General features: G+C 31.9%; 1 protein-coding gene across 1 annotated transcript in view; it reads left to right on the top strand.

The window, feature by feature from the left end:
• The window catches only part of LOC129232138 (2-oxoglutarate and iron-dependent oxygenase domain-containing protein 3-like), a 29556-nt gene extending 12831 nt beyond the window's left edge, over window positions 1-16725 (top strand). The window contains exons 6-9 of the mRNA XM_054866378.1: window positions 3294-3353; window positions 8951-9104; window positions 11464-11587; window positions 16430-16725. Of these exons, the coding sequence (XP_054722353.1) occupies window positions 3294-3353; window positions 8951-9104; window positions 11464-11587; window positions 16430-16575 (484 nt within the window). The 3' untranslated portion in view covers window positions 16576-16725. The remainder of the gene's footprint in view (window positions 1-3293; window positions 3354-8950; window positions 9105-11463; window positions 11588-16429) is intronic.
• The last annotated feature ends 299 nt before the right edge of the window (window positions 16726-17024 follow it).

Below are 17024 nucleotides of genomic sequence, written 5' to 3'. Positions count from 1 at the left end.
TAAACATCGCACCGCACCTTAAAAACACAAATATTGACAAGCTGGTAAAATGATGAGAATATTTTCTAATCAAGTCATAATACAGGTTTAACGCCGATGATTTGGAAGTTGGTAACATGATTTGGAAGTTGATAACGGTAACCCCATCTGCGGTAACCCCATCTGCTGTAACCCCATCTGCAGTGATCATATTTCCCGCCCACCCTTACTATCCCTTTGCAGTTCTAAGTTCATTTCACTGATATATTTTATTATTATTATTATTGTTTATTAAATAATGAGAGGGGAGAAAAGTGCTTACCAAAGCCTTTTCAGAAAAGTTTACAACAACACCGCTGCTAATTAGCAGTGATAAAACAAACAAACAAAATTATTTAAAACCAAACTTATTTTCAGCTGTTAATTTCTTTCCAAGATACAAACAACAAGCATTATATTTATTTGTCAGTAGCAATTACTTATTGCTTGCAGGAGCATCACAAGAGTGCCGATTTTTTTTCCTTTGCGAAATTAGCAGATTTTGTATAAGCTGATCCCTCTAATTTGACTTTAAAAAAGGTTCCAAAAATAATTATACACGGAAATATGCGGGAAATATGTGTTATTTTTCTTTGAGATTTACTCTTTCAATAAACAATTTGTGAAAGGTCCGTTTTGTTTGATCGGGATTTTGTGAAAGGTCCGTTTTGTTTGATCGGATTTTTGTAAAGGGTCCGTTAATGGACCCAAATACCCTCTGGCCAGACCCCTGCTATTATTATTATTATTATTTTTTATAGTTGTGAACCATAGCACATGAAAAACAGGTTATTTTTGAGAGTCATTTTGGATGCCAATATCTTTTACAGAGTTAATATTTAGCCTCTGCTACTGTAACCCTTTGAAAAGAGATAATTTGATAATAACATCTTTTAAGTGTGAATTTTTGAGTGATCTTTGTTCAAAGTTAATGACAGCCTTTGACCAGAGAACATTTTCACATCTGAGTTTTTTCAAGAATTTACATTAGTGCTACAGAAAAATTAATGTGCTTAAATGCATGAGAAATAAAATATATTTATTACACAAGTTCCCTAAATTTCAGGCCACCAGAGTAACAAATTTTCTGCAAGCTTAGTCTAAGCATGACAATTTGGTTCAGAGTTGTTCCCACAGAGTGGCGACTTGATCAGGGAAATCAAGGAAAAGTCTGAGAACTTTATTAAACAGGGAAAGATCAGGTAATTAAAAAAAAAAAAAAAAAACAAATTCAGGAAAATATAATTGAATAAAGAAGAATTTTTTTTTTTTTTTTGCCTCGAAAAATTAAGTACCGTAATTCCCTATGCATTTTCCACCAATTATAGGTTAAAAAAAAGTAAAATCAATGAGATGCGATTATACACTGCCGCATATTTTTGCCAACCACAAGATGAACTTCCCAAGATTGCTTCTGTGTCTGTAAAGTTGTTTATTTTACGTACCTTGCATTTTCCTTTCGCGTGTTCCATGCTACTTAAAATAAACAACCCTACTGGCAAAGAGGAAGCCATCATTAATGCCTTGGCCCCTTGCCTTTACTCATGGTCTTGTAGTAATTAGTGTACTGCAATCACGATTTCGAGAAAAAAAATCTTTATTTTTTTAAAATTAATACTGATAAAAGCTTAACTATTATTGCTTCTTTCCATTTTTTAATTTAATGACTAAAACTGAATATGAAATGAAAATCAACTTTGCTTTGTGTCATCATATTATTCGCTGTTGCCTGAGAAGAAACCCAGGGTTCCTTTTTTTTCTTTTTTTTCAGACTTTAAAATTCTCTTAATTTAAAACCCTGTTATATAGGTACATATTTTGAAATTGATGGTTTTTTTGCATTTCAATGTTGTTTGTTGCAAAAGTAATCTAAGATTTTTTTGACAAATAATGATATCATTTGAAATTGAGTTACCTTGCATACATAAGTAAATATTTTTTGATTTTTTATAGTTAAAAAACTGTATTCATTCATTAATACCTAAATTCAAGATTAGAGAATTGCTCAACATGACTGGTTGTTTAAAAGTTAACTGGTTTGATAAAATATGTCTAGTATTTACGTAAGTAAAACTACATCACTTCTATACTTTCACCATCACTTGTTACTTTTGTAGCAATGATTACTCTGCTTGAAAATTTAGTTCAAAACTAATTCCATATAACCTTTTTAGTTTTGTCATGATTAGATGTGTCTTTAAGAATGGTTTCAATGATTTCTTAGAATTATTTTATGTTAACTGGTTACTGGAAGTAAAGTATTTGTTTTAGATTTTCTATAACATTTCCCTCTAGATAATTTAATACACTATTTTTATTAAAAAAAGGAGCACCTTTTCAAAATATGTTTTTAATTAATAGCTTAAAATTTTAATTAAAGCATTTTAAACTCAGCATTTTATTTTTTATATACAATGGTTTTCAAGTAGAGCACAAATAAAGAAACCATTATTATTGGTAACATAAATCAGGGAACTCTTTGGTAAACTTAATCAGGGAAAAGTCAGGGAAATTTTTTTCACTGTGCCTGTTGCCACCCAGTCCCACACTTTGGGACCCTTTATTTGGGAGATCCTAGATCATATGGATTGAATCTTGGAGGCAAAATATTTGCATGTTTCACTCCCAAAGGCATGGATGCATCACTGTAAAATTTTATTAAAATTGGCAATGGTAGGGTGGAAACCACTATGTCACTTGACAAGGAATGACCCATATATTCAAATTAATGATTAGTTACTTGTATTACTTTTCTGAAAGGGAATGTTTATTTGTAGTACTTTATGCCTTGGGTTTTTCTAAATCTTAATTTTTAAAGCCATTTACTTACTATATTAAAAAAAAGAAATATTTTTTCTCCATTGCAAACACCAATTTTTTTAAATTTTTTTTTTCTGCTCCAAAACTGATACAAGACTATTGTCAGCTCCAAAATCTAATACAAACTGAAAACTATCAATACTCTGGACTGTTGCCTAGAGTCTCAATGTTCAAAACTTTTTTTGTTGCAATGGAAAAAATTCTTTGTACTACTTTATTTATAATATATTTTTATGTTAGCTTTATGTTCTCTCATGCATCCCTTGGTTTATTTTAATATTTAGCGTGAAGCAAATGGCTTGGTTGTTAGAAAATGAATTTTCGCTTTTCGTTAAATGTGAATTCAAGCTGATTTTATTTTCTTGATTTTTTTTCACATTAAATTTCTTTTTTAACCTTTTCTCTCATTTAGTGTTTTTTCTATTTGTATTCAATTATTCATACATATTTTTCAGGAAGTTAAAAGCTAGCTCAGCAAAAAATGTATTTACAGAAGATGATTTCAAAGTTTACTGGTGAATATATGCATTTAACTATCTTCTTTTATATACTTGTATTTTATTCACATCATGTTTTAAAACATATGCAGTAGGGTAGAGCAAAAAAAAAAGAAATTCTTCTTTTTTTTTACTTTCTTCTATATCTAATATATAGAAGAAAGTATTGGATTCGTGCAAATTTTCGAATTTCGAATTTTGACGGATTCGAACGTTTTGAGGTGTGCTGAGTCCATCTCAACTATTTTTGGAAAATGTCTGTCTGTGTGTGTGTGTCACGTCTGTGTGTGACCAGTTTTTTGTGGCCGCTCCACTGCAAAAACGACTGCATGAAGTCAAACGAAATTTGGTACACATATGTGCCCCTATGTGAACTTGTGCCCATTGGTTTTTGGCGCGAATTCCTCCAAGGGGGGTGGAGCAATAGGACGTTTTTTGAGTTACGCATGCTTGCTATTCCTCAGGAAGTAACTGGCGGAATCAAAAAAAATTTGGTCCATATGTTGCCATTAACAGGAACAGGTGCTGATTTAATTTTGGTGTCAATAACTCAAACGGGGGTTGAACTATAGAAAGTTTTTTTGTCGTCAATTGGGACTGCTGTATCTCAAGAAATAATGAATGGAATGAAAGAAAAATTTATCGGCAAGTAGCCCTTAGTGGGTATAAGAGCTGATTTTATTTTGCTGTCAACAGCTAAAAGGGGGGTAGCGCAATCGCCCGTTCTTTTTTTTCATTGTGAATGCCCTATCTCAAGAAGTAATGCTATGTTCTGGTTGAGATTTGGAACATATGTGAATCCATATATAAATAGGCTTTGGTTCAATTTTGACGCCAATCGCTGCAAGAGGTGTTGATTTTTTTTTTTGCAAATAAAAATGGCTTTATTAATGCAACAATAAGAAAGATAAATCGTTATAGATTGTCGTCTGCGTATTTCTCGTGATTTGAATTGAATGGAAATGATCGGAAATATTATCTCAATGATTTAAAATTTTTAACTGTTGCCATCTTATGTTTGTTAACAAATAAAATATTTGTAATTAATTCAAGCAAGGCTTTTAAAATAACTTTCAATTTTCGCTCTTTGCTTTGCTTTTGCAATAAATCAGACATTGGGATGGTCATCAAGTTTTTGCATATGTAATTTTGTTTTTGTTGGGAATATTGCTTCCTCGTCAAGCATGGGGAGGGATCAGAAAAAAAAAGAAAAATATAGAAGAAAGTTTCGTAATGACCACAACATACTAGTTTAATATTACTTTTTTTTCCTCCACCACACTCTCAGCAGCAAAAGTCAGGTGGTCTAATTATTATTTAAATATTTAAAACTACATAAGTAGATGTGCTACATTAAGTGATTGTGTTAAAAAAAACAATTGTTTAGTATAATTGCAGTTATGATTTTGTAAAAAGGGTTATCCACAAGTAATGCCATGCCTTGAGGAGGAGATGGGTTCATGAAATTGTGACAAGGGGAAGAGAGAGGGTGACGAAAAGTGACATCACGCAGTTATTGTAACAATATGTTTATAAAAAATATGACATGCGACAAGAGGAGGAGTTAGGTGAAGTGTGACACTTTGTGATAAAGGGGGAAGGGGGTCAAATATGTTGAAAAAAAGTACAACATTATTTTTATGGCAGCCCATTAGTACTCCTTCAAAACCTGATTTTACTCCTTTAAAACTCCTCCAAAACTCCTTCATTTTATTTCTGAAATTGAGTACAAACCTTTTTAGCCTACTTTCCCAGTAAAAATCAGAGAAAGAAGAAAAAAGAATGAAAGAAGGCTTAATACATCTTAAAAATATCCCGAAAAACAAAAAAAAAGTCAAAAATAAATAAAATAGTTAGATAAATATTGAAAAATTAAAAATTGGAAAGTAGGGTATTGAGATGGGGGAAAATGTCTGTCGGTCTGTCTGTCTGTCCCCCCCTAATAACTTTTGAATGAATAGTCCGATTCGAACAAATTTTTTTTTGTTAGAAAAATCTCGGCGAGGCCATCTCATTCCCATAATTCATTTTTTGATTTGAACAATTTTTCGTTCAATTTTGAACAGTTCAAAAAAACTTAACATTAGCGCCTACGGGGAAATTCAAATCAAAAATAAATCTTGAACTTAGAAGCGAAGTGGCTTCAAACAAACTTTGTAGGGAAAAACTTTTGATAAAAAACATGTATCGAAAATATCTTTTTGATTTGAACAAGTTTTCGTTCAATTTTGAACAGTTCAAATCTCTTAACATTAGCGCCTAAGGGGAAACTGAAAGTCAATATCGATTCCGAACTTAAAGGCGGATTTACTTCAAACAAACTTTGTTGGAAATAGCTCTTGACGACCTACTCCCGACTCCGACTCCGAGAATTTAGGGGCACCTGACACCGACTCTGACTCCTGTTCCCGACAATTAATCGGACTCCGACTCCCCGACTTCGACTCTGACTTCATAGCTTTGGCAAACATTTATACACGGAGGACAAATGACTGACTCCGATTCTTGGATATTCGACTCCGACTCTTTTATCCCAAAATGAGATTGACTCCGACTCCGCTGCTGTGGTTTTAACTGTGAAATAATTATTGTTGATATGATTTGTTTTTATTTTCACGCTAAAGTTTTAATTTAGGTATTTAGTTTTCGGTGAATAAACTCGAAAAATATGCGCAGACGATTTTTTTTTTTTTTTTTTTGACAATGAAAATTATTTCTTTAAGTTAACATTTTATTGGTTTTTTTTTTATTTTGGTAAGTGCATTAATTCGTTTAAAAAATTATTTTTGGCAACAGGGGAAAAAGAAACGATTTTTTTCTATATGATGTATTTATTTTAATGAACTTATTATTATTATTTTTTCGTTTTGAAAGCTGTTAAAATTTTTTTTTAATGGAAAGAAGTGTATTAGCTGCTTTGTTTAAAAGGTGTTGCTATTTTATTTGTTCGTTTTTTTTGAAGAAAAGTAAGGAATATTTTATTCCTAGAAATCAGCTTGAAATATTAAAAGAAAATATGTTTGAAAAAATTTGCGATTTTAAGCTATTTTTGAGAATATTGATCAGGTACTAGAAAGTAGTATGGGTATACGGGAAAGTAGGCTCGTCTAGTTCTAGACGGAACTTCTTGTTAACAAGTAACACTTAAAATAAAAGGCTTATATACTGGATGGTTGAAATTTTGCTAACTATTTTATAACTTTCTGTTATTTAAAAATGGCTTATTACTGTTAAGAATGGCACTTCTGCATGGTTGGAAGATAGATACCTTCAAAATCAATAAATGAATTAATATTTTTGTATAGTATAGTGCTTTATAAAAGAGTTTTCCCTGTATTACTGGAAAAAAATAGACCAGTTTTTTAAATCTCAAAGAAATGCTGAAGTTCTCAATACTTTCGTTTTTTAGGCTTGTTCTTGAATCAGAAGGTATTATTCTATTTCAACATTTCTTTTTAATTTCTGAAGGCATCACAAATTACAACATTTCTGTCTTAGAGCGTTAAAAAAATCATTGACAAAAAACTATCAAAAAATCCGTGAAAAAACATAAAATTTTTCGTTTTTCCGAATTTTTTTAGGCTTGTTGCAGGATTGGAAGATATTATCTGATTTCAAATTTTTTTTGTTTTTGTTTTCTAAGCCTTCACTAATCGCAAATTTTCCGTGCTAATAGAAACTTGCAAAAAAAATTTCCGTTAGTTTTGACTCCACCCTAATATGTAGTGAAGCAACATTTATAAGTTTCTGAAGGGACAGTACGAAAAAAAGTGTACAAATGGAAAAAACATATAGCAGGATCCATTTATTTGTATTAAACTCTGCAGGGACCAAATTAAAAAATGTATAATCGATAAAAAACGTATAAAAGAGAAATATATAAACGGTGCTCCACTATAATTTAACACTGTTCATAGATCAAGCATGTACACTGCTCGACATTGAAAATGCAACTCCAAGAAGGTGTGGTCAGAAAGTGATGAAATTTGAAAAAAAGACAGAGACAGCAAGGAATAATAAATGATCTTAATTTCAAAATGATAGGCAGAATACAGAGCGAGAACGTGTTGGCTCAGTAGGACGTAGGACTACCTCGGACAGCGATACATGAAGAAAAAAGTCTAGGCATAGAGTCAATAAGGGTGCGGATCATGTCCAGAGGGATGGCTCTCCAATCCCTTTCAACCATTTGCCACTGTTCGTCTTCTGAACGAGGCAGGGACAGAGTCTGCAAACGGCGTCCAATCACATGTTCGATTGGTGGCAGGTCAGGAGAGTATGGTGGCCATGGAAGCATCTGTGTGCCTTGGAGAGCATGTCGGCAGATGCGAGCACTGTGTGGTCGGGCGTTATCCTGCTGAAAAATTGCATTAGGTAGCCCTTGAAGGTAAGGGATTGCCACCGGCCGCAGCACATTATCCAAGTATCGTTGGGCCATCATAGTGCCCTGAAAATGAACTAGAGGTGATATGAAATTGTATGCAATTGTGCCCCAAACCATTATGCCGCGTTATCGTGCAGTGGGACGTTCCACAGTTACTGCCGGATTAGATCTGTCTCCAGGTCAACATCCACACACGTATGCAGCGACTATCACCGGATAAACAGAAGCGGGATTCATCTGAGAACACGACAGTTCGCCATTCTGTCATCCACGTCGCTCTAGTCCGGCACCATACTAAACGTTGCTGTCAATGTTGTGGGATCAATGGCAGTCTTCTTAGCGGACGCTCTGATTGCAGACCACGTGCGACCAAATGACGGGAAATGGTTCTGGTTGACAAGAGAACATTCAGGGTATCTTGCACCTGCTGCAGAATCGAAGAACAAGTGCTTTGTGGGTCTGCTACAGCTTGTCGGTGGATGTGTCAATCCACGCATTCTGACGTCACTCTGGCTGTCTCTGCACCCCTCAATCTTACCACATTTCGTTGTTCCAACCATCTTCGGCACAGCCGATGCACCGTGCTCGCATCCATGTGGGTATCAGCTGCGATTTGCCGTACGGACCAACCTCCCCTTCTCAGTCCGATCACCAAACCCTCGTTAAATCATCTATCTGCTGGAAGTGCCTTCGATGGCGGCGGCCTGGCATTCTCTCGTGTTACATGTATCCTCCAAGACAAAGACAAAATTTCTTCGCTAATTCTCCAGTCAGAAATAACGACACGAATATTGCCCATTCTGCAAGTTCCTTCCCTCATATCTTACTTCCCGTGCGTCGGAGAGTTGCGCATTTCACATCATTTGCATAACTCGGTGATGTACTTCAGCTCTAAAATTTGCATAAATTTCTGACCACTCCTTCTTGGTGTTGCATTTTCAATGTCGAGCAGTGTATTTCAGCTTCCAAAACATTTATTCATGAAATTTGGGTGATATCTTTTTGTTTATTGTTGTTTAATTGTTGCGAACTTTAAATTGTGTTTTATCTTTATTAAAATTTTTATTTAATTTGAAGAAAGAAACCTTATTGAAAATTTTTCTTTTTTTGTGTGTAAAATGTAGCTATTTTATGTAGATATTTACATTATAATTCATAAGTTTTTTATGAAATGCTTTGTTTTTGCAACTGTTGGAAGCGTAATTTTGATTATAAATATGTTATCTTTCAGCAATGTGCGAAAAAAAATTCAGCAAATTATATCATACCATTTTGGTGTACCTGCTAATAAGTTGTACTTGACTCACCCAACGTTTTTTTCTGAAATGACGACTCGATCAGCTAAAACAACTCATGATGAATATTGGCATGTTCATGTGGATAAGGTATTGATAAACATTTCTTGCAGCATAAAAAAAAATCTATTGTGTAGGAGAAATGAGTAGAACTATTGTAGTAGTTATAATTAACAACTAGTAATTGCATAACTCCAAAATGGTTGTAGGGGGGGGGGGGGTGCTAGGGACACAAAAAATCTAAACTTTTGAAAATGTTTTCCAAAAGTAAAAACTGGAAGGAAAAAGAGAGTTATTATAATTCAAAACTTCACCGATGTGAAGGGAGCATGGGCTCCCTAAAAAATGAAAGAGATGTCCAGTTGATGTTTTTGTAGCACTCTGACATCAGTTTCTAATGCGTTAAGGAATAAATAAATGTGCGTAATGCAGGGTTTGCAAAACCCCCAGTAAAACATGTTTTTGTCAAAAATCTCATTAATGCTAATAATATTTATGAAATATACAAGTTATGAGTATTTTCAATAAGCACAAAAGATGAAAATATATGCATTATCAACTATAATCTGTGCTCACGCTAAACTGAATTACATCTGATGGACTATATCTAAAATATTTATGTACAATAACAATCAGCTTTTTACATAAAATGAGACATGTTGCTTGGTTGATTACGTGAAACAAATGCATTAAGACTTGAAAAATACAAATATGCATTAATTTAATGCCAAGTCATCAGATTCCAACCAAGCTTTAGTTAAAATCATTAAAAGCAAACTTTTTTGTTTAACTCTGTTTCATTTAAAGAAATCCAAACAATCTTAATTTAACGTGTTCTTTTCACTACACAAAATGTTTTTCAAAAGTAAAAACGGGAAAGAAAAAGAGACTTATTAAAATCCAAAAACTCACCGATGTGAAGGGAAAAAGTCCAAGAAAATAAACATAATTAGTCGCACATCCTAAATTTACCAAAATATGAGACTGATAATGATAAACTTACACTACAATAAATAAACATAACTGAAGAAAAAACTTTTATATGCTGAGAAGAATTAGGAACGTAGGCATTAGAAAAAAAAAAAAATGCAGACAATAAATAAAGTTATGTCTAAATAGAGCAACCAATTACCTGGTTGGTTGTTTTGATTACGTCAGTCCCACTGAAACAATTGTTAAAATGTTATTTATTAACACAAATGTAAAATGGCAACGGAAAGAAAAGAAATCATTGCTTAGAATAAAAAAGAAACAAAGCTAATTTTTGCAATACATTTCTAAACGAAAAAATTGCTTTAAAGAGTAGTTTTAGGATTTATATATAAAAAGGAAGAGAAATTAAACTAATTTAGAATAAAATTCTGGATGGAAACGTTTTAAGATTTGGACAGCAACCAAAAAATTCTCTTTTAAAACAGTTATTAGAATTTTATTTGCTCACATGCAAATTGTCAACAGGAAAGAAATAACTAACTCAATTTTGATGAAAAGTGCAGATGTGACCATAGCAGGGCGGTATAGACTGACAAAAATTGTATTAAAAATTTTTTCTAAATTATTTTCTCTTAGAGAAGCATTTTATTGTTCAATGTATCCTTTATAAAGTAATTCTCAATAAATAAAAAACTTTTTGTAAAGGAACTAACTGCCATAAATAGTTTTGTTTTAAGTAAAATATTTTGTCATTTTTGATATTAATATTCAATAATTTTTGCTTAAACTAATAATTAAAAAAATGGATTTATTTGCCAGTGTACCAGCATTTAATTTACATCTTGCTGATCTGTTTCTATGGTCCTGGACACAGCTTCCTAATATGTACTAGAAAAATCTTTCAATCTTATATAAATTTGTATTTCTGTTTATGCACTTTAAAAACAGAGCTTTTCTTTTCATAACCTATTAGCTCATTGGTTTGGCCATTAAAATATTTTGTGTTTTGCTTTATAATTTTTTATCTTAGTAACATTATAAAAAAAGCAATATGATTACTATAATCTTTTTTTTTTTTTGCATCCTATATAAGATAGTTGTCTTATATGCGGGTAAAGGAAAGCAAAGATTTAGCATTCCTGCAACTATTCTCACAACAGACTTTGTTATAGATTTTTCAATACAATTTCATATTGGCAAGAAAACATGTCCTTAAAAGAAACACGAGACCAAAATTTGCAGTCACAATCTGTACCATGAGAAATTTAGTGTTGGTTTAAACATTTAATGATTCTTTGCAAGAAAAAAGTTAGGATAGCAACACTACTTGCAATAAGTTCAATATCCTAGCTTAATTCTATCTTCTATTTCCAAAACCAAACACTTCTATTAAATTTATATAGATATTCTCTTTTTGGCATGAATGTATTTCTTTTACCCAAAGGTATTTTAAAAATAAAATACCATTGTAACTTTATTATAAACTATAGTAGACTTTTTTTCCTATTTTTTTTAGCAAACGTATCCATCTTTTCATTACACTTCTTTACTCTACCTGACTGATTATGGTGTCGACTTTTCTGGTGGACGTTTTATTTTTGTTGATGAACGAAACAACGCAACTGTTGAACCACGGTTAGGTATGTGTATAAGTTTTTGTTTCAAACTAACTTTAATCTGTTTTCAGCATTTGCTGTTGTAAAAAACTCCAAGACAAATGGTACAGGCTGTATGCCATAAAATGTAACCTTTAGTAGAGATAATCATTATCTTATCCAAGATATTCAAGACCATCGCTATCCAGGGTTCGTTGATTTAAATCAGCTTGATTAATGCGGCGATATATAAGGGGTAACTTGAAAAATCAAGCTGTATTTTAAATTCCCCAAATTCACTCCAAGATAAAATTTCGAAAGCAGAGGTTTTTTTAGTTTTAATTAACATAGGAAAAAAAATTCTTCATTTGCATCTTTAAATGATTTGTCTGTAGTTTACAGGGATGTTTTTAATGGTTCTGAGATAGCAAAAAGTGTCAAATTATCTGATAAAAGTTGAGTACTGTCTGACCATGGATTGTATGGAAAGGCAAACATCTGGTTTACTGGTGGAAATGGAAGCATTTATTAGTTCTCAGGGATGTCAACTTTTGCAGATGTATAATCAGGGTTCGCCGATATATATCATGATATATATTACAATATACATCCAATATTTATTTTGAAAATATGATATTTTCGATATTTATTTATTTTTTTCGTATTACGACATTTACGATATAAATATTAAATTTATTATTCTTTTATTGTTAAAAATAATCAAAAGCAATATAGTATATTTATATAACATATTAATTTATCTTTAATATAATGTAAATAATATTATAGTCCTTTATTTTTTATTCATAGAATTTTAGGTAATGTAACAATTTTAATTGGTCAGAAGAAAAAAACATGTCTTATAGATGTGTACTGACTAATGCATATTTTTAAAAAATTTCTTAAATGTTAACCAAAGAAAAATGAGTAAAGCATCTAATGCTTAAATAATTCTATTAAATTCAATAGAAATGTATCAGTTTACTATATTTTATTTTCAATAGATTAAACTATCAAATTTTACAAATGATTGTAAATATCATTCATACTTAAATGCCATTCAAAGTATGCAAATTTAAAAAAAAGGTATATTTACGAATGTAAATAATGAAAGAAACATTAATTTTAGAATTGATCCATTATAATAATAGCATAAGGAAATAAACAGTGATTTGATTAAGAACTTACTATTTAATGACTTAAGTTTGCACTGATTGAAAATATTGGATACATATCAAAATATCTGATATATATCAAAATATCGGATATTTTTGAACCCTGTGTACAATGTTACCTATGCCTCTAAATTATGCTGACCAGGAAACATCACGATCAAGGAAATTCAAAAAAATTCCAAATTGGTGGCATTCGAAAGAGCATTGGAAAACATGTTTATGGCACTGAAACTACGTGCCCTCGTGACCACGTTATCGAAATATGATGTCTTAAAAATTGCCGAAATTTTTAGTAAAGTCGCCAAATTTAGCGAGTTTTGTTCAGAAATGGAAGGTAAGGCGCGAATTCAACATCTGCATCTGACAAGACATTTCACTTCCATATTTGGTCATCAATTATAGTCAGTATTATAGTTGCCCCGCAAAATGGCAAGGAAATCCATTGGAAAATTTTAATAAACAAAAAATAAATAAAGTTTGCCATCAGTGCAAATTTTTCGAGTCACAAAAGAAAGTTCTTTCCAAATGAAATGTTGGAAACTATCAGTCTCTCAATAAATAATGCATCGAGAAGTGTGTTTTGCAGAAACAAAGTATCGTCGCTAGCGATAAGCAACTAATAGGTTTGTCAACACATAGTGTCGGGTTATGTGCTGTATTGTACGTTATGTACACACATATTTGTAACTTTATTTGATCGATTGACATCCTGTTTTTTAAACGTTTTTTTTTTTTTGTTATTTCCAAAAATTCAAACTACCACTGGTACCAATTAGTTCTGATTTTTGACACTTTACTGTAGTAATAAAGCAAATTAAATTATACTGCAGTGAGAGGTTCCCCGAGCTTGGGAAAGCAAAAATTCTCAATTTACCGAAAGAAAATTCAAATTTTGCCGAGCGATAAAATACGAGTATGTGCAAATAATAATGTATGAAAAGTGACTTTCGGGAGTTAAAAAATTGTAATTATGTCCTCTAATTTGCCGAACTGTCAGACAAACTTTTTCGAATAAGGAAAATTTTTGGGAGGTCACAGTGACCTCCTATCAGTGCGCTCCTAACTGCAGTCAACAAGAACGACCTCCGGTTACTGCGACCAATCTGTCATAGGGTTCGAGCACAAAATCTCGTTTAAAATTCCACAGATGTAATGATATTTTAGCATCCAATAGAACGTATTAACTGAATACATTTGAATATACCGTTCAAAGTTTAAACTTTTTTGTTATTCTTATGTCTGTTAAAAAACTGATGTTTAAAACTTTTATGCTTCTGCGGTAAAATATTTCCACTGAAAGAGTTTATTCGATGATGAAACTGTTTTGAAAGAAATATGATTAACCGTAGAGAAACGGTAAACACACTTTAAAGTCCTTTTTTTTTTTGAAAAGTTGTAAATCTGAATTCTTCAACGAAGAAAACGACATTTTTAAAGATTTCAAACCATGTTCTCAAATTAAAAAAAAAACGATTTCTGTCAGTTATTTCCAGTGTGTTTTTTGTGATGTGTATCATTTTCAAGTTATGTGTAAGCCCTGTAACAAGTCAAATAAAAAAAAAAGAACTGTATTAATTTTTATTTTGCTCGTATTTGAATTCCCTTTTAACGTGAAACATAATTGGTAAAAGTGACTTCAGTATTTTTAAAAATGACTAAATAACATGCAATATGATGTGCATTTACGTTATAGCGACTTTCAGTTGCAGTGAGACTTTTTTGAACTACAGGGGTTGTTGTAATGAACGTCGACTATAAAATTTTTGATAAGAATCTGTTATGAAGGAATTTTCGACATCGTTAGTCTTGCTGTGCAAATTTTTGACATTTACTATCCGTTGTTTTCTTTTTTTTTAATTATTATTTTTTTCGATTTTAAATTAAAAATTAAACATTTTCGCTAGCAGTGGTCAGACAATAAAACTTCATGAATGATAGTAACTTTTGAAAAAATAAATAAGAGCTGGGATACTACAATCCATGATCATTTTCTTTCAACATCAAAAACTATCCATTTTATTTTCAATGTATAAGCTTTAATAAGCATGTTTTTTTACTTATTCATATTAATTCTCGTACATAATTATTAATTACTTACAACACATTTCATAACAAGAGTACAAACTTAAATTAGTTAAGTAAAACACACTTGAAATGCACTTAAATTCTGAAATGCATTATTATCACGATTACAAAGTTAAATCCTACGTTCAATTTCGTTATAAAGTTGTAGCTCCTCTGGATAAAGCTCTCTAGTTTCCATTTCACAGGCTTCATAGTTACTTTTTAATTTTACACAATTAAGTAAAGTGTTAATTCGAAACATCGTTTACGCGCTTTGCAGATGACCAGAAATGGGAATGAGAGTCTTGCTAGACGCAGGCGATGAAATCACGTGGTATTTTCCATTTCTTGCCAGGTCTTTAAATTTGGCGAATTTTCGTAAGATTTCGGCAGACTTTGACCCCCCATATCTCAAAAACAAAAGGACGAGGGCACACAATATTTGGGTCAAATTTTTTTCTAAAGATACTCTTTCGAATGCGAAAATTTTTAACTTTTTTCATGATTACTGAACTCATGATGTTTCCTGGTGAGTCTCATTCAGATGAGCAGAACACGCACATCAAATTTTTTCTTTTCCCCCTTATTCAGATAGACTGGACGTTTGCAAATTCCATACAATTGGTGGTTATGCAGTACATAATAAATTTTGGACTTGCACCCCGCTTGAAATCCCTCCTTATTAAGGATATTTTCCCATCATTCTTTGTAATTCCTTTTGATGAAACAACAAGACAAGTAAAGAAGCGCAATTGGACATACATTTATCCCCTGGACCTTGAGGAATACCTTGAAGAATAAAAGACTGAATGCATTCTATTGTAGTTTTCAAGATTGAATTTGAAAGGTTTTATTATCCACTATGAAAACCAAGCTTACAAATTTCATTTAAGTTCAAAAAAAAATTGATATTTGTTGTCCTAAAAATGTTCTAAAATTTTATCCAAATTGTGTCCTAAAATTTTTGAAATCACCACTCCGACCCCTGCAATTATAAGATTACTGAATAGTTATAAAAGTGTTGCGCTACGAATAAATATACTTTCTAAATCATTAGAGTTTCATTCCCTTTTCATTTCTCCACATTTTAAATCAAGGGTGATTGTGTTCCGGTATTGTACCGAATTTCCGGTATTTTCGGACGTATTTCCGGTATTTTTATGTCTGAAAATACCGGAATTATGTTTTTTTTTTTAATGCTTTTATCTCCCTACCTCCGCAATTTTTTTAAATTATATAATACTCATCAAATATACCTGCAAGAGCCTTAAGATGGACACCTATCCCTTAAGATAAACAAATAAATGTCAAAATAATTTGTATAACACCAGCTCAAAAGTAACTTTGTAACCCATTAAAAATTTAATCACATGTACACACAATATTTTGACTCAGAACTATTTAATACTATGGCAAAGGTGCACTTAAGTAATAAGGGTCAAAGATTACCCCCCCCCCCCCGGTCTCACTTTGAAACTTTCAGGTATTCTTTGATGAACTCACAATCACCCCTGTTTAAATTCCTTGGTTTTCAGCTCTTTAAGGGATGTTTTGAATATCACACAACACTTTTCTGCGCTGAAATTTACCCGTGAATTTCATACAGTTATTTGTGTAGTTGTTGCGTCAAAAGCATGGTTTGTTGCAGGGCGTGTATCGGCTTTTACATCTGGAGCAGAGAATCCTCATTATGTGGAGCGAGTTTCCAGTGGAGTGCGGTATGCTATGACGGTGTCCTTTACTTGTGATCCTGAGTTTGCCATCAAAGATCCAACAATGGCAAAGTTTCAGTGAGGTCGTACAATACTTAACAATGTAAAAATAAATTATTATTTTTTTAATACTGTCATTTATTTTTGCTTTTTAAATTAATACCAGAAGAACAATATTCACATTGATTTGATTTGGTGCATTAAAGTTCCACAAATTTGAAGAAAAAATATTATGTAGGGCTGAACATTTACTGAGCTGGTATGCTATGACGGTGTCCTTTACTTGTGATCCTGAGTTTGCCATCAAAGATCCAACAATGGCAAAGTTTCAGTGAGGTCGTACAATACTTAACAATGTAAAAATAAATTATTATTTTTTTAATACGGTCATTTATTTTTGCTTTTTAAATTAATACCAGAAGAACAATATTCACATTGATTTGATTTGGTGCATTAAAGTTCCACAAATTTGAAGAAAAAATATTATGTAGGGCTGAACATTTACTGAGCTGGTATGCTATGACGGTGTCC

This window comes from Uloborus diversus, unplaced genomic scaffold (genome assembly GCF_026930045.1).
Source record: "Uloborus diversus isolate 005 unplaced genomic scaffold, Udiv.v.3.1 scaffold_11, whole genome shotgun sequence".
In the NCBI taxonomy this organism is placed as follows: domain Eukaryota; kingdom Metazoa; phylum Arthropoda; class Arachnida; order Araneae; family Uloboridae; genus Uloborus; species Uloborus diversus.
Note: the sequence above shows the minus strand (reverse complement) of the source record. Positions and strands in the feature narration are given on the sequence as shown.